The 27870-nt window shown below is 48.9% G+C and overlaps 1 protein-coding gene and 1 non-coding gene across 6 annotated transcripts in view; one reads left to right on the top strand and one right to left on the bottom strand.

The window, feature by feature from the left end:
• The window catches only part of ECE1 (endothelin converting enzyme 1), a 116424-nt gene that overhangs the window by 52459 nt on the left and 36095 nt on the right, over positions 1–27870 (bottom strand). For 2 of the 5 annotated variants that reach the window (XM_077150948.1, XM_077150954.1), the window contains exons 1-2: positions 6406–6522; positions 6069–6155 (exon numbers count right to left, since the gene is read on the bottom strand). In XM_077150948.1, the coding sequence (XP_077007063.1) occupies positions 6069–6155; positions 6406–6459 (141 nt within the window). In that variant the 5' untranslated portion in view covers positions 6460–6522. Of the gene's footprint in view, positions 1–6068; positions 6156–6388; positions 6523–6833; positions 6853–27870 lie in introns of those variants that run through there. The other 3 variants (XM_077150952.1, XM_077150951.1, XM_077150949.1) reach the window with 3 other exon arrangements.
• Positions 23337–23408, top strand: TRNAD-GUC (transfer RNA aspartic acid (anticodon GUC)). Its single transcript has one exon. It is a non-coding gene; the product is annotated as a tRNA-Asp (tRNA).

The raw sequence follows: 27870 nt of genomic DNA, 5'->3' as shown, positions 1-27870 counted from the left end.
TGGAGATAGGGACAAAGTGACAAAAGGCAAAGAGGCAGTGAGACCTTGGAGGGGAGGCACCACTCTGAATGGGGCTGGCTCTAGGAAGCCAGAGAAGCCTTGGGCAGACAGGAAATCCTCACCCTATCTGGACACAGAAACACCAGCATCACAGAGTAGAGAGCAAGGAGACAGCCCTGAGCAAGGATAGAAAGGAGCTATCAGAGAGGTGAAAGAGAGAGACAAAGGAAGGGAGAAGATGAAAGGAATGGGGGAAGGGGCTAATAATGGCAGCTATGAGCAAAGTAATAGGCTAATTCTACTTTTTGCTAGTTTATTCCCTTCAAAAACTCCCTAGGAGTACAAACACAGGAAGTGGTGGGTAGGGGGCAGGGGAGGAAGAAGAGGGAAGAACAAAAAGACAACCCATCTCTCCAGGACATGCAGCTTATCCCAATCAAGCTGTGCAAGCCCCGAGAGAACAAAAAGTTAAGCCGAGCCTGCCTGATGTCAAGCAAAGTGCTGAGTCTAAACAGATGGTATTCACTGTAAAATTAAATTAGAATTAAGTCAGAATTAAATTTAAAAATTCACAGTTCCAGGGCGGGCCGCGGTGGCTCAGCGGGCAAAGTGCTTGCCTGCTATGCCGGAGGACCTCGGTTCGATTCCCGGCCCCAGCCCATGTAACAAAAAACGGAGAAACAAAATACAATAAAACAAGAAAATGTTTAAAAGATGTTTCCCTTTCTTCCTCCTTTCCTTCCTTCTATCCTTCCTTCCTTCTCTCTGTCTTTCCTTTAAAAAAAAAAAAAAAAAAAAAAAAAAAAAAAAAATTCACAGTTCCAGAAGAAATGACGCGTGGAATTTGAAAAGAGGGTTTTTAACTTTTGCAGTGTTCTTCACTCAACTTGTCCTGCCTCTAGGGGCCTCTTGGTTCCTGGACCTCTGTCTCTGAGGGCAGAACGAATCCAGAGGGAGCCTCCTGGGGCAGGAGAAATAGGGGAGAAGTCAGTGGGAGGCACTGTACCAGCAAACAAGGGGCCCCTCAAGGGGTGCTGCCCAATTTCTGGGTGCACGGGGAAGGGCTGGAGCTGTGAGTCAGCATCGCCCTGCTCCCTACAGGCTCCCTGACCTGGCCAAGACCCTTCGTTGAGCCCCACTCAGCAGACCTGCCATCCTCCTTCTTAGCACCAGGGAGAGGGTTCAGGGAAATGAGCTCCCAGCAAGGGGAGGATGTTTAGAGTTTCTCACTTTCCTTTTGGAAACCATGAGAAACTGGTCTGCACTGATTTGGAGGGTAAGCCGGATTAGTGGCAAGTGGCCCAGTCCATCTCGGGAGAGGTGACAGGGAAGTGGCCATCAGCCAAGGAACAGAGGTGATGTAGTGATGAGAATAACTCAGACGCTTGGCTCACTGGCAGGTGCGAGTTCCTACGTATGGCTGGGTGAGGCAGAGAGAGAATGAGACAGAGAAAGGAAAGTCCTCAAAAGACAGAAGTAGAGAGAGACAGAGAAGGAGCGCTAGAGAAACAGAGAGAGAGACAGAGCAAAAGAGGGAGGCGGAGGGACGTCGTCCAGCCCAGGAGTTCCCAGGGTTTTCACAGCCAAGGGAACAAAGTCCTAACGCAGGATAAATATTCAGTTACAGAAGTGAGAGTGCTTGGCTCACCTAGGTCTACAGCAAGAACAAGTTCTGCAGGTGGAGACAGGGCATACCCGCCTGGGGGCCAGGAGACAAGCTGGATGCAGGGGGGTGGGGAGCAATCACGGTGGGGGTCGGGGAGGGAAAGCAGAAGCCATCCCAGAGGCTACTGCTCCTGAGCCTCAGCCAGGACCCCCAGTGACCTGGGGAGCACTGAACAGCAAACAGGAGTCGTCTGGCCCAGGACTGGTCGGGAGCCCACCCACTGCAGCCCAGAAGCCTGGCCACCCAGAGGGCTGGAGGGGGACCAAGCCGCCCGCCTAGGGTTAGTTTCCAAAGCAGACCAACCGTGGCAGCTTGGCTCCGCAAGCACTCTGCCTCCACGAGGGTGTCAGTTCGGGGAAGTTTTGTCCTGTAAAATTTCCATAAAGTGAACTTCTGGCTGAAGTCACAGGAGCCAGACCAGAGCAAAACTATAACGTCTTCTTGTCCTTCCACCCTCTATCCAGAGCCCTACCTGCCCCCCATGCCTGATTCTCCTCCAAGGACTGGGAACAGCTTCAAGTATTACCCATTACAGGGAAGGGGGCTCCTTGCAGCTTAGCAGGAAGCAAAGACGAGTATTTAGAAGAAACACTTTCCATGTCTCTGCTTCGCAGCTCTCAGTGGTATGGGAGAAAGAGCACAAACTCGAGAAGTCAAAGGCCTGGGTTTTAACCTCGACTTGATCAAACCCCACCGTGTGTTACTGTGAGTTGCTGGGCAGACAGCCACCGCCCCCTCAACTCTGGGCCTCTGTCTCCCATCTCTAAAATGAGGAAGCTGGATGAGGTCCCAGGTGTGACCATCTCAGATTCTAAAACAACCTTAAGGCAGGAATGTAACGCTCTAACAGGTGGATGGAGCTGAAAGTATCTTCCAGTAAGAGAGTCCTTTTTAAAGTACTGAGTGGGACTGACCCCGAAACCACTCTCAAAAAACAGCAGCCCTGGGCAACGGTGGTGGCTCAGTGGCAGAGTTCTTGCCTGCCATGCCAGAGACCCGGGTTCGGTTCCCGGTGCCTGCCTATGTAAAATAATAAAAATAACAAAATTAAAAAAAGACAAACAAAACAGCAGCCCTGTGCAAGGCAGAAAAAAGAAAAAAGAAAAGAAAACCACCACCATGAATCAAATACCAGAGCCTTCGTTTTTCTTTAAAAAACTGATTTTTAGGAGTAACTGGGTAAGTTCAAAGGCTTTATAGTAAACAGCGATGGCTTAGGCTGCAGGTGTAACTCTGGCAATTTCCCTTCAAGCCATTGAAAGGTAATATACTATGAGAGGGAGATGGGGAGGCAATTTTTGGCAGAATAAGGAGCTTTGGAGGAGAAAGCTATCATTTAAGCTACCACTGAGAAAGCACACCTGGTAAGTTTCAATAATAATCCTAACAAGAAAATCCATTTTCTGAGCACTACGCAAAATGCTTTCACTTACTTTGTCTCATTTGAACCTTTGCAACAGCTCTGAGAGGAGGGGTAATAATAACATTGACCCCTCTTTACAAAGAAAACTGTTTTAGTGAGTTGCTTTAGGACTCATAGCCCACGAGAGACTGAGCTGGGGCTCCAAGTCAGTATCATCTGGCTTTGAATTCTGCGCTTTGTGCACAAGTGACTAATTTTAGTGGATCACAAGTAATTTGTGCCTAAAAAAATGTGATAAAGAAAAAGGAGAAAAACATTTTCAGGTGAGATACAGGTAGAACATTGCTCTAGTTAAATTCAACTCTGCCAGCACAGCCAGTAAAAAAAAAGTGGCAAGTCTGGCTGAAAAATTCATTTTCATTTGACAGGTTATTATATTGGTAACTCTGAAATTCCTAGAATTGATGAGCTTCAAAATCTTGAAAAATCAAATAGCTTAGTTTCATGGCTGCCTGTCAAGAGAGAGAGATTTGGGGTGTGCTGCCAAATTTTCAAAGTCTAATTTAAGAGTTGCAGTTGTGTTTCCAGCACCAATCTGCAAGGAGCCATCTGAAAAGCTCAGATGGTCACCCAAGTATTAGAACAATTGCACCTAAATGTCCAACTACAGTGGACTGAGTAAATAAATGCCTTTTTACATATTGACACCACGAGGTATAATGACTTTGTTTAAGAGTTTATTTAGGTGTTTTTCTTTAGGTGATTTTTTTTTATAATCATTCTCTTCTTTAGGTGATTTTTAATGGCAGCATATTTCGTAAGTTTTTAACATAAAAAAATGTTTATGAAGTGGTGCTAGGTGAAAAAAGGATACAGCATCATGTACTAGAGTGTATTAAGGGAGCTCAACTACACTAAAAAAAATATATGCATGTGTGAAACACCAGACTATACCAAAAATGCTAAAAAGGCTATCACTGAGTGGTGGGATTACTGCTTTATAAAAAAAAATCCTTTTTTATATATATTATCCATAAATAAGCAGGTAAAGCTTTTACATTGAGAACAAAAAAGTCTAATTCTTAAAAACATAAGGCTACTAAAAAGCTCTGCTTTGCCAGGTGAGGTGGATGGGTTCTTGACTGTGGTCAAGAGCAAGCACTGGTTAGTTCAAGTTTGCTCTGGGGAAGTCACAGAGGGTCAGGGCAGGCTAGGCTGGGTACCATGGAAAGGTCCCAAATCCCTGAGCCAACTTTTCTGGCTTTCCCTGCATGAAAAGCTGAAGATGTGCCCAGTTCTGCCACTTGGTGCAGAAGGACCCACAGTGAACTCCAACCCACACGGTATCTGTGTGCCCACCAGAAGGTCCCCTTCTCTGACACAGAAGATGGGGGCAGCAAATTTTACCTCACTGGGCACAAAAACAGTAACAATGACCCTAGCAGGCCCAATGCTGTGTGCTTTCCATGCACTTTCTCTAGCTCGCATTTTACAAATGAGAAAATTATGGCTTACAGAGATTAGGCGTCTTGACCAAGGTCATGAGTGAAGTCAAGAGTGCAGACCCAGACTCCTGGCTTCAGAGACTGGGCTCCTTCCCCTGCACTAAGCAGCCCCACATGCATGGGAGGTACTCCGTGATCTGCAAAAGGCTAAACCCATGTGGGCTGCTGCCGTAGTGACAACACAGCATATTATTTTGTTGCGAATTCCAAAATGCTTTTGTGTTGATATATTTAGAACCTTCTGTGAAAGATGAGACTGAAAAAGATTGCTGATTCGATTCTGTTTTGACTTGTGAGGGGAAATTGCATGTGACAGGCATCTAATTTCCTGCTGGATTTAGCCTCTTAAGAAGGGTCCACAGGGAAGAGTCCTAGACAGACCTAGGTCTGATTTTTTGCTCACGATTTTCTAGCTCTTGCCTTGACCGAAGGCAAGACATTTCCCGTCTCAGAGCTTCAATTTCCATATCTGTAAGTAGGAAAAGTAATCCCTACAGTTTCTGGGGATAAAGCTTCCATACCCAGTGGATAGAGCACTTGGGCTCCTGAGTTCAGATCTCCATGGGCCTATTCAACTAATCTGGAGGAGGGACTCAATCAGTGCTATTTCCCTTTATTCGCATTATCACTCCGGCTTCTAAGAGGCGTACTTGAGTAGGACTAGACCTGCCCCCTAACTTTACACCCACTAAACCTGCCCTCAAGATGAGCTGTGATTTGATGTGAGTTCACTGGGGGCGGGGGGGGGGGGGGCTAATACGTCTCCTCTGTGTCTCCCTTCCCAACCTGGCAGAAGCCTCCTGTCTACACTGGTTTCTCAAGAGCCCCACTAAGGATCCTGGGTGTCTCCACATATCCAACTCGCCGTGGCCCACCCCCCTGGATTCAAACCCCACCAGGTGGAGGCCCTCGCCAGGAATGCTCCTGGCAGCCCCACCAGGAAGCGACAGTTCTCTCAGATTTCAGGGGGCAGACCCTGGGGAAGGGAGGAATTGGGCTTCTCAGGTAAGCTGAAAAGGGGGAGGGACAGAGAGAACAGAGGATGGGCTGGGTGCCCCCACACACTGGAAATTCAGGTATTTGGGGATAAAGAAGAATGAGGTAATGCCAACCATATAGGGTGACCAACTATCATGGTTTGTCAGAAACTGAGGGGTTCCCCAGGATGCAGGACTTTCAGTGAGAAAACTCACTGATGAGTCCCTGGGCCAGGCTGGGGCTGCCTCCTCTGTGCAAAGGGAACTGGACCAGTTCAGGTCTGACTGTGTTCCAACTCTGCTACCTGGGCTAGCAGCAGAAGCAGGGGCTCCAGAGGATTTGTCAGCTGGTTAGGGGAGGCTGGCGGGAGGCGGGGGCAACACCTCAGAGACCCTCTCACCCGGGAAGGATTCTTGCCCAGGCTGGAACGCCCCCCTTCCGGGTGGCAGGACAGGGCGGGAGTGGAGGGAGGGCAGTGCCAGGACACATGCCCAGGCCTAGGGCACCTGGAGCCCCGGGATGGGGGGGGGGGGCGGCAGAGGGAGAGGACGCCTACCTGGAGTCCGTTGGGGTACACGTCGCCTTCAGAAAGCGAGTCCACCAGGTCCTCCTCGTCCAGCGTGGCCCGCTTATAGGTCGACATCTGCAAGGCCAAGTGCAGCACGGACTCCCTCAGCGCCTCCATGGCTCTCGTACCCGAATGGGGACGCGGCCCCGGCGCCGCCACCACCGCGCCGCGCCCCGCCCCGGCCCGGCCCGGACACCCGAGACCGGCCCACGGACCGGCCCGCGGCAGGGAAGGGGGTGTCCCCGCCCCCTCCGCCCCCCCATCGCCGTCCCCCTCCGCCCCCCCATCGCCGCCCCCTCCGCGCTTACGCAACGCGGGGCCTCACCCCCAGCGCCGACAGCGCGGTGGCCACCGGGTGTTGGGGCCACACGCCCCGCATGCTGAGCCCCGTGGCGCCAGAGTTGCACTCGCCGCCGCCGCCGCAGCCACCGCCACCGCCACCGCCGCGCGCCGGGCGGGCCGGGCCGGGCCGGGCCGGGGCGGGGCGGGCCTGGCATTGAGCCGCCTCCGCGGGCGGGGTCTGCTGGGCGCGCGGCGCGGGGGTCCCACCCTGGGCTCCCGGGAGACCCCCGCGGCCCGAGAGTTCCCGGGGAGTGAGGGACCGCTGTCCTCCCTTGAGGTCAGCAGAGGAGTCCCCACGGCCAGCCCCCAGCAGCCAGGAAGGGGCCTCGCTGCGATCGCTCTAAGAAACTCTGAATTCTTCACTAGGAGAAGACCCCAATGGCAGATCAGAAGTATTAGGAAGGTACCCACCCACCAGAGTCAGAACCGTCCAGCAAGAGGTTTCCCTCACCATCAGCCCTGGGGGGGGGGGGGGGGGGGGGCGCCCCCCCCCCCCCCCCCCCCCGCCGCCAATCTGAGCCAGAAAGATTAGAAGGGGGTGGGGGCGGGGGAAAAGGTGCAATAAAAAAGAAAGGTGTTCCCTCCATTCATTTCTTCCTTCCTCTGGCTCAGGGATCTTTAAGCCAGAGCTTATGAAGAAGTTTAGGAAGTCCCAGAGAACTCCCTGGACACAACGAAAATGCTGTGTGTCTGCACCTGGGTGGGGTCATCCAATGCTTGCCTCCAAGTTCAAGGGTGTGACCCTCCCCCAAAACACTAAGAACCACTGCTACGGGGTAAGTCAGAAACCAGGAAGCGTCCCTTCCCTCCCCCCTTCCCTCCTCCAGCAGATGTCCTGCCCGGCTCAGGAGCCCCTGTGACCCTAGGGAGGAATTGGGCTTTCTCAGATGTCAGATGCTCAGGTAGGGCCTCCAGGCACTCTCCTTTCCACCCCAGACCCAGGAAAGCTCCAATCCAGAACAATTTCCTGAAGAAATTTGCTTTTACTGAGACTTGGAATCCCCTGAACTTATGCACACTTTTTGCCTTTCCCAAGTGCGCTTCTGTTCATTCCCAGAATTGATTCTCACGATCACACAAATGTGTGAGGAAAAAGGCTAAGAGAGGTGAGGTGTCTGCCCAAGGTCACATCGACAGTGACAACAGTGGCTTCTGACCCATCTCTCAGCCTCTACTCTCCCCCGTTTGGACAGCCCAACTTAGCAGCCTTTGAGCCTTTAAAAATGAAATTCAGATCTCGCCACTCCTTTGCTTAAAACCCCTCCACTGTCCAGTCCCTGTCCACCTCTGCCCCTCATCTTGTCTTCTACACCTCACTCAGGCCTCACTTTTTTAGTCTTCAGACAATTTCTCAAATTTTTCAAGTTTCTCCATCCCCCAAGACCTTTAGACCTGCCGTTCCCTCTATCTGGAACATTCTTTCCTCATCTCTGCTCCTCCCATGGCTGGCTCCTGCTTCACATCTTAGCTTAAATGTCACTTCCTCGAATGTGCTGACCACCTTATCTAAGTAACTTCCCAAATTCTCTATTACAGCACTTAAAAAAAAACCCTTTTTAGCATTTATTGTAGACTTATTTTTGTTTGTTTTGAGTTTTTTATTATCCATCTCTCTCCATCTTCCCACAACGTCCGCTTTATGAGGGCTGGGACCTTGTCTGTCATGTCCAACAGAGAATCCCAGGCAGCAGAACCAGATTACGTGCTCAATAAACAATTGTTAAAATGAATGGAGGAAATGGAAGGGAAGTGAAAATTACTCTGGGGCATTGCCTTTCAATCCTTACACGTCCAAGGAAGAGGAAACACATCTCAGGAGCACATGCCCTGGAAGCCCTGGGGGAGGCAGGGTGTCAGGGAAGAATTTTATTCTGAAATCTTGGACCTCACTCCCACTGTATGAAGAGTTCCCATTACCCACCAAAGAAAGAGAAAGGACTCCAAGGCTTCTTCACTTAACGTTGGGTTACAGTTGAGTTTTCTGAAACCAGGACACTTAGGCTCAGGTCACGGTTTGGGAATACAATCTCACCCCTGAGATATTCAACCTGGACCCAGAAACTGGGGACGTGCACTGTACAATGAAGGGAGAGGGCTTTGGAGCCAGGCGCACCTGGGTTTGAATCCCATACCATCCTTTTCATGCTGTGCAAACTTAACCCCTATGAGCCTCTGTGTTTTCACATCTAAAATAGGGCCATAGTAAAACTGCATTACAGCATTTTTGGGAGGACAGGTGAGTTGAAGTATGTAAAGTATATAGCTCAAAGCCTGACACATAGTAAGCACTCAACAAATGACAGTTTCCTGTGGCATTATTAACTAAATGGACCCCCAACTGTGATTACACACCCCCAGTGACAGGAAGCTTTAAGGCAAGTCTTTCTGTCTAGACTGTCAAATAAAGCATCTCTTTATAGATTGACAGCCTGGATTATTCTGATGAGAAAAAAAAAATCCACCTGGAGTCAGAATCTAAGAATATCAGATGTGGTTGGGATACCGCAATTGAATAATCCAACCTCCTCTTTTTACATGGGATTGAGAGGAGGTGGTAGCTAATTCTCTGAGAGGGGTAGGGATATCCCTAAAGTCATACAGCAAATTAGTGGCAGAATGGGAACTCAGTACCATTTCTCCTAGTTCCAGCCCATTTCTTTCCCCATAGTAACAGCCGTTTTCAGACTAGGTTCTATGCAGCTCTGGAGGTTGGCAGAGGTACCTCAGAGTAATTTCTATCTGGGCTTCTGTGGGGGTAAAGTTCTTTTGCTATAAAACAAAATGGTGTGAAGAGAACACTGCACAGTATCTGCCCCTTGGTATGGTCTCAATGAGCTGCAAACACGGCCCCAATTCACCAGAGAGTTCTCCCCATCACCATGGCCCTCCACTGGCTTCCCTGCATAGACCGGCCCAGAGGGTCTCCCCAAGTCCTTGAGAATCCCTTAAGTCCTGCACTTCCATCCCATAACCTCCCCACTGCCCAGAGTCTGCAGGGCAAAGGTGCTACCTGAGGCCTCCACCTGAAATGGAGACTGAAGCCCTACCTGGAAACAAGGAGGAAACCGAGCAGGGAATGGAGCCCAGGGTGGGAGTGCTAAAGGCCCCAGGAAGGGGAGGCGGGGGAAGGCAGAGAGCAGGGCCCCAGGGCCCCTCGGTTGAGAAGGTGTGGCCCCTGCGAACCTGGCCCCCAGCAGGCTTGGCCAGACACTCCCTCAGGGCAGGGGCCTTAGGTGGCCCCCACTGTCTGAGGAGGGCCCGGGTCTCCAGAGGAGTAGGGGCTGAGGAGGCAGGCAGGCCTGGTTCTGATTGCAGCAGCCTAGCTGAAATGCTGTGTGCCTTGGACAAATGGCAAATTTCTCTGAGCCTCAACTTTTGCATCCTTGCGAGGGGAAGATACATGAAGTGTCAGGCAAGGGGGCCAATCACCTGATGAAAAAAGCCCTTGAAAAAGAAACCTGATTCACCAAACATCTCTCCAGCCAAGCATAACCGCTCCTATTTTCAGGGCACCTGGTGGGTGCGAGGTGTTTGCTAGTTCCTGCACACCCGTCACCCAATCTAAGCCTCCCCCTGCCCTCGGAGGCCCCTTGGCTGAGAAGGTGCAGCCCCTGCAAACCTGGCCCTGAGCAGGCTTCTTTTACAGAGAACCAAAGTGAGGCTCAGGGATGTGACCTGCCGAGATGCACTTAAGCAGGGTCTCCCCCTCTTCCCATCTCATTTCAGGGGTCACCCTGCTGGGAAGCAATCCTGACCACCCTCTCCCCCTTTGCCAGGGTTCAGTCCCCTTCTCTGTGTTCCCACACAATCCCTCTCCCACCCCCACCCCACCCCCAGCACAGAGGCTGGGTCAGATTGGGCCTGGTCTGAGGCTGGGGCTTCCAGGGCTGTTTGAGTGAGGGTGGGAGGCAAGGGAGGGAGGCTGGAAACCCATCCCAGGGGCTGACGGCTGGGCTGTCCTGCCAAGGAGAAGACAGCTGAGATGGGGTGCTTTTCTTTTTCAGCTGACAGAGGATGAGGGGCCCTTCCTGAAAGCCTGCCTCGGGGCCTGGAAGTGAAACTGCACTACCCCAGGTGTGGCTCAGCCGACTCTGCTCCAATGGGAGGGCCGGAGGCCCCAGGGGGCCAGCCACATTCCGACCTCAGTGGCAGCTCTGTCCTGGCAGTGGGGGCCTTGGCCATGGCAGGTCTCATTCCACTTTATAGAGAACGGAGGGGCTGTGAGAAGGGGCATACCGAACCCCCACTAGGTGGCTTTGACCTCGAACCCCAAGACAGCCGTGAGCTGAGAAGCATCACCTGTGCTCTACAGATGAGAAGACCGAGGTTCAGTTAGCAAGGAAGAGTAGCTAGCTAGCGAGAGAGGAGGGGGCCAAGGCCGGGACTCCAAGGCCACACCTGGGTCCCCGACTCCTGCCTCAGTGCTCTTTGGGGAAGGGGGAACCGCTGCTCCAGGAGGGGTGCCCTGGGCAGACACAGGGCTGGACAAGCAGCCAAGCACCCGTTCTCCTTAACTGCCTCATTTGTGGTTGAGGGTGCCACGCCTTGCCCCATGAGAACAACTGTGGCTTTGTGGAGAGTCCCTGCCTAGGTCTGCTCAGTTCCTCTCCCAGCCCCGGAGGAGAAGTCTGGGTTCAGTCCGGGCCGGGTGCTGGGGAGGAGGGCCTGGTGCAGCCCGAGAGTGGGGGAGAGGCCACCGCGGCCCCCGCGGGCTGCCCACCCCAGGCCCTGCTCCCCGGTTCCACAGACAACGCGACGAAAGCCAGACGAGGATGCGAGCGCTGCCCAGCCCTGGAAACCCCACCCTGTGGGACTCTGGGGCCGGGGCGAGCGGAGGTGGGAAGGATTACAGACGTACGCATGTTTCTGACAAAGGCCTCAGTGGCACCTGGCATGAGCCCATCAGCCCTGACCACGTCAGTCATCCAGATGGCTCTTGTGGTTGGTTTGCCAAAGGCGGAGATCTTCAAAGACTCTCTCGGAGCATGTCAGAGACAAGACGGAGCAGCCTTGTGAGTGAAATTCTGAGGTCTGGGGCTTAGCGGCCGCACCCTCTGGCTGTTTTCACATTCTATTTCTAAGCCTCAGCTCCTTAGGTATGCTGCCCTTTGTAACCAAAGGCCCCAGCAACTCCTGCCTCTTGTGCCGGTAATTGGCTGGGGTCAGTTAACTCCTTGTACCATATCTAAGACCCACTTATGTTATATGATAGCTAAATATTTATATTTAACTGGCACAATAATATCACAATGGACCCAAATCTCAGTTCAGACTCCTGTTCTGCTACATGCCAGCTGTGTGACCTTGGGCTAATGACTCAGACTCTCTGTGCCTCAGGGGGCTCATCAGTAAAATGAGGATGATAATAATAGTACCTCCCTCGTACAGCAACTGCAATACTTATATGAGTTAATATAGGTGAAGAATTAGAACAGTGCTGGGCACAAAGCAAGTGCCCACAAAATGTTAGGTGTTATTTGTATTATTATTACTTAAACAACACAAGGCCTTTATTAGATCCCCACCACCTAAAGGACAAAATTCAAACTCCTTAGCTTAGCATTCAAAGACTCCCTATTCTGGCCAAAAACTACCTCTCCAGGTTCATTCCCCACCTACCCCCTCACCCTGACCCCTCACCTATGCCTACACATGTTAAGCACCCCACAGGAATTCATCAAGGCAGGTGCTTGTCAGGTCCTGGGCTGCAAACTGAGGGAGTGGCCCTGGTTCCCACTCTCCAGGGGCCTGCAGACGGATATTCCCCTTCCCAAGACTGTGCCCCTCTATCCCAGGCCTGCCTCCTCCTCCGTGAAGCCCTCCCTGCTCCTTGGTCAGGGGGAATCATGTCTTTCCCTCCCATGTGCCTCTGGAAGGGCACCTGCATTACAGGCAGGTTATCTGTCCAGGTGTCCTGTTTCTAGGGCACGTGGAGCAGGGGGTCATCATCTTATTACCCTCCATCTTCAGTGCCAAGCACAGAACCTGGTACACAGATAACTAGGTAATTTGTATCCCAAATTTTCACTAGGACATAAGCATCTGCGACGTCTACAAAAAAAGAAACCATAAGAGTTTAGTTGCTTGATGACAACCAAGTAAAATTCAAATAGGATAAGTTTGGGCAAGGGGCCAGATAGTTAAAATGGGCCATTCCTCTGGAAGTGACAGCTATTACTGCTATTATATTATCCATTACACTTCTCAGTGCCATATATATATATATATATGTCATTTTAACTATTTTTAAGTAAAGTCAGAGGCATTAACTACATTCACAATGTTGCACAACCATTACTACTATTTTCAAAAATTTCCATTACCCCAAACATAAACTCTATACACATTAAACAGTAACTCTCCAATTCCCTCCCTTCCCCCAGCCCCTCGTAACCTCTAATCTACTTTTTGTCTCTATGAATTTGCATATTCTAGATATTGCCTATAAGGGGCATCAGATAATATTCATCCTTTTGTGTCTGGCTTATTTTACTCAGCATAATATTTTCAGTGTTATAGCATGTTATCGTAACTTCATTCCTTTTTATGAGGAAATAATATCCCATTATATGTTTAACCATACCTTTGTTGATGGATATTTGGGTTGTTTCTACCTTTCAGCTATTGTGAATAATGCTGCTATTAATATTGGCATACAAGTATCTATTTGAGTTCTTAGTTTTGATTCTTTGGGGTATATACCTAGGAGTGGAACTGTTAAGTTATATGATTCTATGTTAACCTTTTTTTAAGGAACCTTCTTAGTCTCTTTTACATGAGAAATTTCCATGTGGTCAATTTCTTTTTAAACGTACCATAAAGTTCCTAAAGAAGTAAACTGCTTCTTTGCTTTCTGATAATAAGAATCATAGAAACCAGCCTGTATCCCTTTTTTCCTTGGCTACCAGGAAGCTCATAGCAAATCAGAAACTATGGGAGTTTCCCTGGCCTTTTGTGTTCAGCTTTTTCCTGGGCCACATTTCCCTCAATACTTTCCCTGATCCTGGTCTTCCATTTCTACTGCAAATTGTTTTACTGACCGTGTTTTAGTCATGACCATCAAGAATTCTTTGCAGAATAAAGTGAGTTAGAAACAACCTGTATCAGGAACACACCTTCCCTAACCCTCTCTCCTGGGAAAGCAACTTCAAGGTATTAATTCAAGAATGGGAAGACTGAGGCAGTAAAGACAAACCTGGGCCTAATCCCAGGTCACGTGGCTCATGTGATCTTGGCTTGTCATTTCCCTACTCAGGGTCCGTTTCCTCATCTGTATAAAGCATTGTGAAGATTCAATGAGCTGAAATCTGAACTGCTTGGCACTCAGCAGCCACCTGAGGGACACACTGCACCACCCACTCCTGTTTCTCTCTTTCCTTCCATCACCCTTCTCATTGGCTTCTGCCCTCATCCATGTTCCCTGGCCTTGGCCTTAGTTCAGCCATCGCCTTGCCCTGCTACTGTACTCAGGGCAAAATAAATGGCTGGCAGACAACCAAGGTTAATATCAACAGTGCTAAGTCATTTTGATAGTATCTCTGTGGTCTTCCCCCCAAGAATGTATTACCCCAGTCTAATCATGAGAAAAACATCAGACAAAACCCAACCAGAGGACATTCTTCAAAATACCTGGCCAGAAAACCTCAAAACTGTCAAGGTCATCAAAAACAAGGAATGTCTGAGAAACTGCTGCAGCCAAGAGGAATCTAAGGAGACAGGACGACTCAATGTAATATGGAATCCTGGATGGGATCCTAGAGCAGAAAGGACACTAGGGAAAAATTAAGAAAATCCAAGTTAAGTATGGACTTTAGTTAAAAATAATGTATCCATACTGATTCATAAATTGTGATAAGTGAAAGATATGCTGTAAGATGTTAATAATGGGGGAAACTGGGTGTGGGTTATAAGTGAACTCTGTACTATCTTTGCAAAAATGCTGCAAATCTAAAATTTTCTATAACAAAAGATTATTATTTTTTATAATAATAAAAAATAGTCCAGAAACTAAATTTTCTGTAGCACATAATCTAACTCAACCTGTCTGGATAGATCATTTAAACAATCCAAACACAGGGAGCCCAGAATAAGAATGAGGGCCTTTAATCCTGTATAGCTTAATGTAATGCCTGGATACATCCCAGAGAATATTAAATAGATAATCAAAAAGTATTGGCAACAGTGAATAGGGAAGTATTTGCAGAGTCCCCTAGGGGGAATGGTGAGAAAGGGGGAAAATTCAATTTCCCCAAGTGAAGAATTCTTGATACTCTCACAAGCAATGGGGACAGCCAAAGCAATAGCTGAGCCTTCAATCTTGGGATTTGTTCATATGAAACTTAATCCCGCAAAGGATAGGCTAAGCCTACTTAAAATTAGGCCTAAGAATCACCCCCAGGAGAACCTCTTCTGTTGCTCAGATGTGGCCTCTCTCTCTCGGCCGACACAGCAAGCAAACTCACTGTTCTCCCCCTCTCTACATGGGACATGACTCCCAGGGGTGTGGACTTTCCTGGCAACATGGGACAGGAATCCTAGAATGAGCTGGAACTCAGCATCAAGGGATTGAGAAAATCTTCTCGACCAAAAGGGGGGACAGAAAAATGAGGAAAAATAAAGTGTCAGTGGCTGAGAGATTCCAGAGTCGAGAGGTTATTTTGGAGGTTATTCTTACGCATTAAATACATGTCTCCTTGTTAGTCAAGATGCAATGGAGAGGCTGGAGGGAACTGCCTGAAAATGTGGAGCTGTGCTCCGGTGGCCATGTTACTAGAAGATAATTGTAGGATTATATGGTTATTGCAGTGTGACTGTGTGGTTGTGAGAGCCTTGTGTCTGATGCTCCTTTTGTCTACCTTATTGACGGACAAGTAAAACATATGGATTAAAAATAAATAAATAATAGGGGGAACAAATGTTAAAACAAATTTAGTAGATTGAAATGCTGGTGATCAGTGAAGGGGAAGGGTAAGGGGTATGGTATGTATGAATTTTTTTCTGTTTTCTTTTTATTCCTTTTTCTGAATTGATGCAGATGTTCTAAGAAATTATCATGATGATGAATATACAACTATGTGATGATAGTGAGTTATTGATTATATAACAAGAATGGAATGATCATATGATAAGAATGTTTGTGTTTGTATGTGGTTATGTATCATAAATAAAAAATAATTAATTAAAAAAAAAGTATCGGCAAAGTCCCTTGAGGGATGGGAGAAAAATTATGGAACTATTAAACTTTACAACCAGGGAAACCAGACACTGTGCCAAACATTAGGGACACCCAAATCAAGAGGCCAAACCCTTGAACTTGAGGCTTGCTTTTATGAAGGTTATGTATGTAGCAGAGAAGCTTAGCTTAACTATAGTATGCCTATGAGTCACCTCCAGAGGAGGTGTTGCTCGGATGTGGCCTTTCTCTCTCTAAACCCAACTCTGTAAATGAAACCACTGCCCTCCCCCCTACGTGGGACATGACATCCAGGGATGAGTCCAGTCCTGGCACTGTGAGATCAACAATGCCATCCTGACAAAAAGGGGGAAAAGAAGTGGAACAAATAAGGTGCCAGTGGCAGAGAGCATTCAAATAGAGTCGAGAGGCTACTCTGGAGGTCACTTTTACCCAAGCTTCTGTTAGACATTGCTACCTATCATAGCTTATTAAACCCCAACCCAAACCATTCCAGCCAGTCCTAAAGAACACCTTGCACAATATATAAGATTCTACAAGGGTTCCATGTGCTAGGGTAACTCTCCAAAATCTGCAACCTCTAGATGGGTCCCTGGACCAGAGAAGTCCTAAAATGCAGAGGGGCAGCCCTTCCAGAGCATCAACTAGTTCCATTCCCCATCCTATATTAATGACAGCCCCTTCCAACACAAAAAAGTTAGAATGGGCATAGCCCAAACACCCTTAAAGAGTGAGAAAAAGATCAAAGCTGATGGTGGAGCTACACAGAGAAGGTCGGGCTTAACAAATGAATATGAATGCTGAATCATTATACTGATATTTCTTTTAGCCTCCAGCACCTTAGAGCAGCTAGAAATAAAAACCTAAAATTGTGGAATTGTAACCCATACCAAACTCTGAAATCTGTTCTACAACTAACTGTGGTGAGGTACCTTGACACTTACTGCTTTTATGCATATATGTTATTTAAAGAGAAGGAGGAGTATAACAGAGAGATAGGATTTAACAAATGAGTATGACTGCTGAATCATTATTTTGATATTTCTGTTAGTTCCCAGTGTCTTGGTGCAGCTAGAAGAAAAAAACGAAAAATTGTGTAACTGTAACCCACACCAAACTTTAAAATCTGTTGAACAACTACCTGTTCAAATGTACTTGGAAATTTATTGCTTTTTTGTATATATGTTATATTTCACAATTAAAAAAAAAGTTTAAAAAATAATCTGCCTGCCCCATCAAATAGAAAATAGAGTCATCGGCCCCTGACATGAGCACAGTCTTGCCCAGTTCCCAACGAGGAATAAGCCTGGGATCCCAATTCACAGATGCAGAGAATGAGGCTCAGAGAAAGGAGGCAGCTTGCCAGTTTATGGTAGAGCCAGAATTCGCACCCAGATCTTTCTGGCCCAGGCCCCTGGCTCCTCCCCCTTTTCCTGTGCTTCCTCCCTGGGGCCTGGCTCTCCAGGAGGCTACAGGGTATCCCATCCTGGAATATGGGAAATAAGGATGTAACTGGGTGGGGAGGGAGACACTGCTTCCCAGAGGTCCTGGATTGAGATTCATGGAGTGGGAGCCCTCAATACCAAAAGGGGGAAGGTAAGCATGACGTGTGGGGCAGGGCGGCCTAAGGATGAGACTCAGGGAGATACTCAAAGGCCAAAGATGCAGAGCATATGTGGGAGGTTAGGCTGGTCCTGGCCTCTCCTGAGAAGACCCGGCCAGCCAGTGAGTGAGTCACCTTGGTCTGGACCCAGGTCCAAGGGCTGGGCTTCCCATGAGGCGGGCAGTGGGAGACTTGCCCACACACGCTGGGAGCTGAACACACTCAACCTCTGGCCTGGTGCTGACTCACCCACCTGAGGGCCCCTGGAGGCATTGAGAACCTCACCTAGTGCTGCCAACCCATTGCCACCCCAAGCCCCAGACCTGGCCAGCAGCCTCTTCATTACTCCCGGACCCAGGCCTCCCATGCCCAGCCTCTATCAGCCACATCTGCCCTGCTGCCCAGTCTACTTGGCCCCAGCAACCCTGCTAGAAGCCTTGCTGGTCAGTTCCCTGACCACCCTGTGATCTCCAGTTGTAACTTCCTCTAATCCCTCATTTCCCAGCTCCAGAGAACTTTCCAAATGAAATGATACAGGCCAGTCACTCTCCTGTTTCCCAGGTCGATTCCCTGGAGCTGGCAAAATACAGACCACGAGCCTTGGCCCGGCTTCCAATCCCCTCCAATGCCCTCTTCACTCCTGCATCTGGTTCCTGGATGCTCTCCAGCCTCATCTCTCATCATTCTTCCCCCACCTGATTGGAACCACAATAAAATATGTACAATTGGTTCCCCTAAACACACCATGTTTCTGCTTCCAGGACTTTGCACAGCCACTGCCCTTCTGCTCACAATGCCTCTCCTTCTTCCCCTGGCTAACCGCTCAGCTCAGACGCATCTTCCTCCACGCATCCTCCTCCTTTCCTGACTGCTCAGCACAGCTTTCCAGCAACTCATCTCAACACAGTAGCCGACAGCAAAGTACAGTCGTGTGACCTTGGCAAATCTCCTCACTTCATTCCTATGCGTCATTTTCTCATCTATCAAATGATGATAATAGGGCAGGGTATATGATGTATTGAACAAAACAAAGCACAGAACGTCCAAGGCCTGGCAGAGAAGAAGCACTTGGTCAATGTCAGCATGTGTGGCTGCAGAGTTCAGAAAGGGCCAGCTCTTCCAGCCATACTAGGGATGGTGGGAGAAGAGAAGGCAAGAAATGTGGGCCCTGGGACTGGGACATGTTGGGACATACTATCTCCTTGACTCTATCCATTGCATAGCGTAAAAAAATAAGGTGCAGGGAGGGTCAGAAACTTGCCCAAAGCCACACTTCTGGTAAATAACAAAGCCTGGCTAAGTTGATGTAAGTTTAACAAAGCTTGTGGGTTTGCCATTACAACAAATAAGATGGTAGCCACCACCTCCTTCCCCCCTTACCTTCTTGTCCCCCTGCTCGGTCTTTACTGCTTCATCACCTTCTGGATAGATTCAGAGACTAAGTTGTCCACTCTAATCTTCTCAAGGCCCTGAGTTTTGAGACAGACCAGAAACCTGCAGATGACCCCCAGTCTGGGGGGGCCCCATGCCTTCTCACGTCCCAGCACCCCTTGTGGGATTTTGTGAGCTGTGCAGAATGAGTAGGCTGGGTGAGTCCAAAAGTGGAGAGACTAAGTGTGTCCAAACATTTTGCTGAGCTCATACGTATAACTTAGGACAAAGTTAATCTGTCTCGTATGATGATGTTTTTAATAGTGATGCCTGAGTTGCCCAGTAATTAGGCTCAACCAGGAAGCAGCTCACATATATGGCTGTAATTAGTATTTACATTATACAGGTAGGCAAAAGAGGGAGGAGGAAGTAGATGGAACAAGAAACTTTTGGGGACTCCTTGGATCCATAAACTGAGGGTACCTAGGGCCCTCACAGCTTCTACCAGGACCAGTATTGATGATCATATTTAACTTTCACGATAACCCCATGATGTGGGCACCTTTTATACAGGTGAGGAAACAGGCTCAGAGAGGTTCATTCACTTGCCCAAGGCCACACAGCCTGTGAGTGGTAGAGCCAGGGTTCACATAGGCCTGCCCATCTCCCTTCCCAGCCCAAGTGATGCTTAGGCCAAGAGGAGTGGTTAGTGCATGAGTTGGAAGGTAGGGCACCCAAATTCTGGTTCCAGTTCTGACACTGCCTTACCCTGAACCTCAGCAAGTAACTTCCCCGTTCCAGAATATAAGGAGAAGCCAGGTCTTTCGGGCTGGGAGTACCTGAGAGTGTACACGGGGAGCTCGGCTCCTTGATTCTAATCCTTGGGCAAGCTGTGTCGCCATCTGAGCATCAGTTTCCTCATCTATAAAGTGGATTTAACAACAGGTCTCCCTCATAGGTTTGCAAAGATTAAATGAGTACAAAAAAACTTAGAATAATGCCAGAAGTGTATTATCATTCATGTAAAATACATGGACTTTAGAATCAGTTTTTCCATCTGTAAAATGGGCAGGTAGTTGCTGGATTAGGACAGTGATTCTGAATCTAATATATATATTTTAATCCTGTAATTTAAAAACCTCAACTTGGCACCCCAAAGTTCAAAAGAGCTGTAAATGGAGCTTATGAGTGGTGGTGGGACAAAGCCTGGAACCCTGAGCACTAGATGTCCCATATCCCAACTCTGAACCTGGCTTCCCCAGGGATTCCAAGAAACAGAGTTTGAAAATCACTTGACTACATGTCTCTCTGAGTCCCAGTGGTGCGAAGGCTCTGAGATCACAGGTTGGGTAGATGGCGGAACCGTGGCATGGGCTCAGGTTGGGGTTCACCATCGGGGTGGGCCCACGTGCCTGTGGCAGAACTCACTGAGGCCTCCTGGACGCTGCCATTTAAGCTGGACAACTGGCTTCCCCAGGGGCAGCTGGGCAACAGGGGCAGAGCACTGAGCAGGAGGTGGGGGAATGGAGCACACAGTCCAGCCCAGCCATGTGGCCTGGGGCAGGTCGTGTCACTGGTGTGGGCCTTGCCTGCCTCAACTATGAAACCAGGACGATGACATCACTCTTCTTTGGGTGTTCTCAGGACGGAAGAAAATCAGTGCCAGCAAAGGCTTTGCAGCTGTGAAAACTGCACAAAACTAATACTACTTCTCTCTCATTTCTAGTAGATTATTATTTTCCCTTTATGAGAGCAAAGACTTTGGAGCCAGACCACCTAGGTTTCAAATCTCAACTCTCCCACTCAATAGCTGGGAATCCAGGGTCTAAACACTTGCTGTCACTGAGCCTCCATTTCCTCCTGTGTCAAATGACGTAAAGGGATTAGCACAGGGCCTGGCACACAGTGAGCGCTCAGCAACTGTCTGCTGTTGGGGAACAAAAAAGAATGGTAAACTTGCTCCTCTGTGTCCCCACTCAGAGGAGAGAGAGCTGAAGAGGAGTGAGGATTCACCCTGACCCTCTAAAAAGCATGCAGTTTCAAAAGCAGTAGTTGGACTTTTAGATTCTGAGCTGTTTAAGTGGCTCAAGCTTTCCTGGACTGGGCGTGTCTGTCCTCTGCCCTTACAGGGCTGATTCAATTCCCCTGCCATTTTTTGGAGGTTCTGGGTGCCTGTTACTGAGCTCCCATCGTAGGCCAGGCCCTTACCACAACCCTGCATGTTAGGTAGCATCGGACAGACAAGGAAACCAAGGCTCAGAGACGTGACATAACCAGCCCAAGCCCAGGCGGGCCCTCTCTCTATATTGCACAGGTTCTCCCCAGGTGTGGAGGGCCCTCGGGGATGAGCTCAAGTTGCTGCTGCTGTCCTCAGAATGAGGAGATCCAACTGGCATGAGGTCTTACCCAGCCTTGGGCCCTGCGGAACTAGCAACCTAAGAGGCTGAGCCCCCCAAAAGTCCAGCCCTATGTCACCTCCTCCAGGGGGCCTTCCTTGACCAGTCCTGCTCCAGCCCACACCCTCGATCATGAGCCCTGTGCTGTGCACCCGCCCCGTGCTAAGCACTCTACACACATCACTCATTTGATTCTGGCAAAAACTTTATGGCTGTGTGATTGGGCAATCTCCACTGCTCTGAACCTTGGCTTCTCATTGGTAAAATGGGTGAAATAATAGCACCTATCTTGCAGGTGGGTGTGAGGATCAGCTTGAAAAAACAACGCTAATAATGGCAAACACGCATTTAGCACCTACCCAGCTCAGTGATTTGCACGTGATAAGCACAAGAGGGGAAGATATGGACTAGTCTATGGGCCCCTCTGTGTCAACGCCCTTAGGCTCCTGGTACCCCTTCCTGTTGGTGACCGTGTATCTCTTTTCTCCCAACTGGAGGTCTTGAAGGATGTGGCCAGGTGGAGCCAAAAAAAACACTGGAGAGGGAGTCAGAAGTTCTGGGTTGAATGGCACTCCCCTGCCCCACCTCACTCCCTGCCACCCTGCACAGGTGAGAGGGGATGATGGAAGCAGCATTGTTTTTCCTGATGATCCTTATCCTCCCCTCTCTAATCTTCCCCAGGTAATGGACATGTCTGGACAAAGCAGCAGGGGTGGGGGTGGGGGATAGAGGTGAGGAGGAGGGAGGATTGGTAGGGATGCCCCAGCTGCCAGCTTTCCCACTGGCAGCAGTTGCCTGGCCTGGCCTGGGCCCAAGCTGGTGGATTTTTCTGTCATCATTTCTCCTCTCCCTGCCACTCTCAGGAGCCTGAACTCTCCTTCTATCAGGTTCCTACTACTTCTGCCCCTACTTGCCCAGCTTCTCCTGGATGCCTCTGAAGGCTCCTCATCAAGCATTCACCAGGCCTCCATCCTTCCCAACCCCACCACTGGCTGTTCCCCAGCACTTCCTAATATTGGGCTCCATCGACTGACAACAAAAGGGCCTGGGCATGCAAAAGGGCCTGGGCATGGTCCATGTCAGGGAAGTGCCAGCAGGGCACTGCTCCTTCAGGGAGGTAGCACCCTCGGTGACCAGCAAAGCTGCACCCCAAATGGCATAACCATCGCCACGGCCTCCCCCTTCCATGTGTAGCGGCATGGACCCTGGAACCAGTCAGTCAGGGTGCAAATGCCAGCTCTGCCCAGCACTCTTCTCTCTAACCTTGCCCAAATCTCTTAATCCCCCTCTATGGCTCGGTTTATTCATCTGTAAAATGTATTTATTAATAGGTCATTAGGAGGATTAAATGACTTAGTAAGAGGGCAATTAGAACAGGACCTGAAACAAAGAAACCACTCAACAAATAACAGCTAATATAATTATTCACATTCTCATTAGCCTAAGGCAGAATTTGCAAACTAGCAGGTCAAATCGGCCCAAAAGAACTGAATTTATTTGGCCTACAGTGTTGTAAATTTTTTTGAAATGGTGACATTTAGAAATCAGGAGACTTTACATGAAAAAAATCAGTATTTTCAGCTTTTCTTAAAAAAAAAAAAAACAACAACCTTGGCAATGCTGCGCCCACATTCTCATGTAGCCACGGCCAGCTGGAGCTGAGGAGTGACTGCCCCTCCGGACAGGCCACCAGCTCCCCCCTTCCTGTTTCCTCCTCCCTGTGGCATGGGGGCAACTGCCACTTTTCATCGTGCTGGCTGTCTCTTGTAGTAAAGAGAAAAGTGAAATATTTCTTGTACCTGTCTCAGTCCAAAGTGAGAAAATGATTTATGGGAAGCTTTAAAACAGGCAAAACTAATCCATGGGGACAGATATCAGAACAGTGGCTGCCTCTAAATGCAGGACTTACTGGAAAGGAGCATGAGGGAATTTTCTAGGGTAGGAAAGTTTCTTTAATTGCAATGCAGAAACACAGGTGTCTATGTTTGTCAAGATTCATCGAATTGTTTACTTGTGATCTGTGTTTCACTCTAAGTTACACCTCAGTAAGGAAAAAAAGAGGAAAAATGAAAGATGAATCAGCAGAGTCTCATGTTTCAAGGAAAACAGAGACTGGTTTCTTCGTGGATGTCAAGAAAACACATGTAAGTTTAATATACTGAGAACTGTGAAAGAAGACACAATTTAAAATGCCTCAGAAAGATCAACCCAGTATCCCTTCTTGGCTCCTGTTTACATCTGAGTTTGGGACTTACAGTCTTAGGCGCTGAATGATTGATCTTCAAAGAACTGTATAGAACCATGTTGTTCAATGGCCACATGTGGCCATTTAAATTAAATTAAAACTGGGTGCACGGGTAGTTCAGTGGTTAGAATGCCCGCCTGTCATACGGGAGACCTGGGTTCGATTCCCGGACCATGCACCCCTCCAAAAATAAATAAATAATAAATTAAATTAAAACCGAATGAAATAAAAATTCCGTTCCTCTCACTGCCTCCCCCCTGACATGACTCCGAGGGGTGTAAATCTCCCTGGCAATGTGGGACAGTAAGCCTGGGATAAGCCAGGACCTGGAATCAAGAGATCAAGAAAGTCTTCTTGACCAAAAGGGAGAAGAGAGAAATGAGACAAAATAAACTTTCAGAGGTTGAGAGATTGCAAACAGAGTCAAGGGGTTATCCTGGAGGTTATTCTTATGCACTACACAGATACCCCTTTTTAGTTTATGGTGTATTGGAGTGGCTAGAGGGAAGTACCTGAAACTGTTGAGCTGTTTCTTGAAGACAACTGTATAAAGATACAACGTTTACAATGTGACTGTGTGATTGTGAGAACCTTGTGTCTGATGCTCCTTATATCTAAGGTATGGGAAGATGAGTAAAATATATGGATAAAGATAAATAAATATAATGGGGGGACAAAAGGTAAAATAAATTGTGTAGATGGAAACACGAGTGGTCAATGAGAGAGAAGGGTGTGGGGTATGGTATGCATGAGTTTTTTCTTTTTTCTTTCTATTTCTTTTGTGAAGTAATGCAAATGTTCAAAAAATGATCACGGTGATGAATATACAACCACATGATGATATTGTGAGCCATTGACTGTATACCATGTATGGAATGTTTTTATGTCAAGAATAAATGTTTGTATGTTAAGTTTTTACAATAAAAATATTAAAATCTAAAAAAAATTCAGTTCCTCATTCATACTAGATACATTTAAAGTACTCAATAGCCAGACAAGGGTAATGGACAGCAAGGATATATCCTTGCCATCATCATAGAAAGTTCTGTTGGACAATGCTGGCTTACATGCTGGCTACCAAGCTGGGCTAACTTCTGCTCTGAATTGCCATCTGGGTCCCCACCAGGGGAGGTGTTATGATCACTATGGCACAGTGCCATAGCGATCACAGTGACTCAGAGCAAATATGAGAGCTGAATGAATGTATAAGAGGCGAACAGTGAGACCTGGGTTTGAACTTTGACTCTGGCCCACGCCAAGTGTGGGGCCTTCAGCAAGCCTCCCCTCTGAGCCTGCTGTCCTCAGCATGGGTGATGGTGTACAATATTCCCCTCCCTCATAGGAACCAGCATCTCTCAAGGGTGCTCAGAGCACCAGGGTCTAAGAGGCCTGCAGGAGAACAATGCGTCAGCAGTCCCACCTGAAATTCTAGAACAGGAGGGAGGCATGGGGAAAGGTGTGAGGGATTGTCAGGGGTATTTCTGTTTGTGAAAGCAGCCTTTGAAAATGGGCAGCGGTGGGCAGAGATAAAATAGGCCCAGCTCTGCGGGTTCAGGAGGGAGGGCTGCTGAGCATGGGAAAAATCTATGTTAGCCCCCGTGTCCGGCGGTGTCAGATACCCACAGACACTGCTGTAGTCAAAGTGCAGAGGGACAGGAAGCCTCCTTGATCCCCAGAGAGGCCCCTCTGCTCTGCAGTGCATGGACCCTCACTAGAGCAGGCCAGCACAGGGCCCACCACGGAGACAGCTGGGGGCAGAGAGAGCTGGCTGGGCCCCGAGCAAGGGGCTGACTCAGGTCTGTCTTCCCAGCGTCGATTTTTCTCTATATCTAGCCATACAGAGCCCCTTAAAGGCCAAGAGTGTCAGCACTCACCTGTTCATTCATTTGTTCACCTATTGATTAATAAACAGGTATGAGGTCCCTAATAAGAAATTAGCTCCGTGCTAGGAATACATTACTGAGCAAGACAAAGTCCCTGCTCTCAAGGAACTTTAATTTTAATAGGGGAGAAAGACAATAAACAACATTCACGAGGGCCTATATGAGCCAAGCTCTAAGTGTTTTTAAATGGATTATCTCACTTAACCCTTAGGAAAATAATAAAACGGGTTATTAACTGACTCCATCTTATAGGTGAAGAAACTATGATAAAATGAGAAACTATTAAACTGAGGCACAGAGAGTTTAAGCCCAAGATCACTCAGTTATCAGTGATGGAATTTGGGATTTCAACCTAGGCAATGTGACTCGGAAGTCCCTGCACCTACCCAGTACACTAACTGCCTCCCTGCAGAAAATGATCAATGTTCTAAAAGAACGAACGGCAGGGCAAGGGGGTCAAGAGTACCTGGGGAGGAGTCAAGAAGGCCCCTGTGAGTAGCTGCCATGTGAACAGGAGAGCAGAATGACGTCAACCACGGCTGTTCTCTTTGCCGTCTCTCTAGGCAAAGAGAACAGCAAGAGCAGAGCCCAAAAGTAGGACCAAGTGTAGTGTTTAAGGAGCAGAAGGCGAGTGTGGCTGGGGGGAAGTAATCCCTGTCTGATCCCCCACCCCATCCCATTCCACAGATGGATTAACTGAGGCCAAAAAGGAAACCACTGAGCTAACTGAATCGGGGCTCAGCCAGGACAAGAAGCCTGGCTTCTGGACTCTCAGCCCAGTGCTCCTTCTGAAGCCCTGCACCTGTGCCTTGAATGCTCAGGATTTGGCAGAAAGGACTGAGCTCACTCTTGGGCTTAGGATGACTGAGGTGGCCAAGGGGTCCCTTGCCTCCTTGCACCCACATCCTCCTCATCCTTCTGGGTCCAGGGTACCTCCCAGTTCCCACGTTGTTCCTTGCTCAGAACTCCTGTCCACGTTACCCCAGCCAGGGCCACACAAAACTGGGCTCCTCGCTTTATCATTTCCAGTGTGGGTTCACTCCCTTGAATTTGCTTTTGTTTCGCACAGCAACTCTGAGGGGTCAGAGTTAGGATGTGAGAGTAAGGTGATGAAATCAAAGTTTGGCTTAGCTGTGCAGTAGCTGGGTGACTTTTAGTGAGTTGCATTGCCTCTTTGTGCCTCCTTTTCCTCCCTCTTTACAATGAGGGTAGGAGTTGCTTCCTTGCAGGGCTGCCAAATGTTAAGTGAGACGCTGTACAGTGCAAAGCATGGTGTCTGACATATAGTAAGCGTGCCATAAAAAGCTGGTTTTAGACATTAGTATTTCAGTCATGGTGAGGCTGTCAGGAGCATGGGGAACCCAGGAGATGCTTCCTTTCACTGCACGGCCATTCCAGTCATCTGTCCCAGCCAGGGCAGGGGCTCTGGTTCTAGTGCAGAGAGTTTGGGATTCTTTGCACCTCTGAGGAAAACAAGGGAGGGCTGGAAGTGGAATTTCCACCTCACAGCCAAGAGACCAGACCTGCTGCGACTGCCGGGCCATGCCCCTGCGGGGGCTGCTCCAGGGCCTCAGCTCCTGGCAGGAAGTGGGAAGGGGCAGATAAGCATTTGGGGAAGGCAGCCAGGTGCAGGGGAGAGGCAACACCCACTTGAAAGCCTGGCCCTGCCCTGAACATCCTTGGCGGGGCAGATGAGATCTGGGGCAGCACAGGAGGGGTGTGGGGAGGGCCTGGTTCACTGTTTCCCTGCACCCCAGTGGGTCACATGCCTTCTGGATCCCCCGGAGGTCTAAAAGGGGACCATCTCTAGAAAACTGCCTGCCCCACCCTTGACATGGAACCAAAGCCACGCACACCCCCATACATCCCCTACACACCAAGCACACCTGGTACTTTTCTACCTATAGACCTGCTTATGCCCTTTTCTTTCCCTGGAAGGTCTTGCCCCCCCGCACTACCCATTGATAAGAGCTAACTGAAGCTATTTCTTTCACGAAGTCTTCCTTAATACATCTACCCCTTTCCCCATGAGCTGGCATTAACTGCACCTTCTTCAGTGCTTTAGTTTATCAAAGTATTTTTTGAGGTCCTCAAGACTGGCTGGCCTCCTCTCTCACATACCCTACCAGGGCCCAGCCCTAGCAGATGGCCGAAGGCCTTGGTCCCCAGTCCCTGCCCCAGATGCCACTCCCATAGGACTCCCAGGGCCTGCTGGGTCCCTTTCCACAAATGCAAAGGCAGTCTCTCATTGGGAAAAGTCCCTTTTCTGGAGTTGGGGGTAAGGAAGGGAAGAGCATGCTGTGGGAGGGACCAGGAGGGAGCTCATGCAGGTGCTCCAGGGGTCCCCACAGTCCTTAGATCGGGGGGCCGGGTCTCAAAGGCAGAAGTGAGGCTGTCCAGAGCTCTGGGTGTGGACTCAGCAAGCTGGCTGTGTGACCCTGGGCAAGTCGTTTATCCTTGCTAAGTCTCAACATCCTTACTTGTAAAACAGGGCTAATAACCCCTACTTCTGTAAATACAAAGGTGAAAATCCTTGGCTCACAGAGGTGTTTAAACCCTGGAGATTGAGGGGCAAGCCGGACAGGAGACTAATGCTCCATTCTCAAAGCAACTCAGGGCACGCCTGTCCCTCCTGCTGCCCCAGGGCCTTCCCTGCCAGAGCGATTTGAAAACTCCCCAGTACTTGGGCTAGAAGCCAGAGCTTCCTAATGCTACTGAACACCCGCCGAGGGCTTAGCCGGACCAGCCAGACCCCAT

This window comes from Tamandua tetradactyla, chromosome 2 (genome assembly GCF_023851605.1).
Source record: "Tamandua tetradactyla isolate mTamTet1 chromosome 2, mTamTet1.pri, whole genome shotgun sequence".
Classification (NCBI taxonomy): Eukaryota; Metazoa; Chordata; class Mammalia; order Pilosa; family Myrmecophagidae; genus Tamandua; species Tamandua tetradactyla.
The sequence above is the reverse complement of the archived record's forward strand: the minus strand, read 5'-3'. Positions and strand labels throughout refer to the sequence as shown.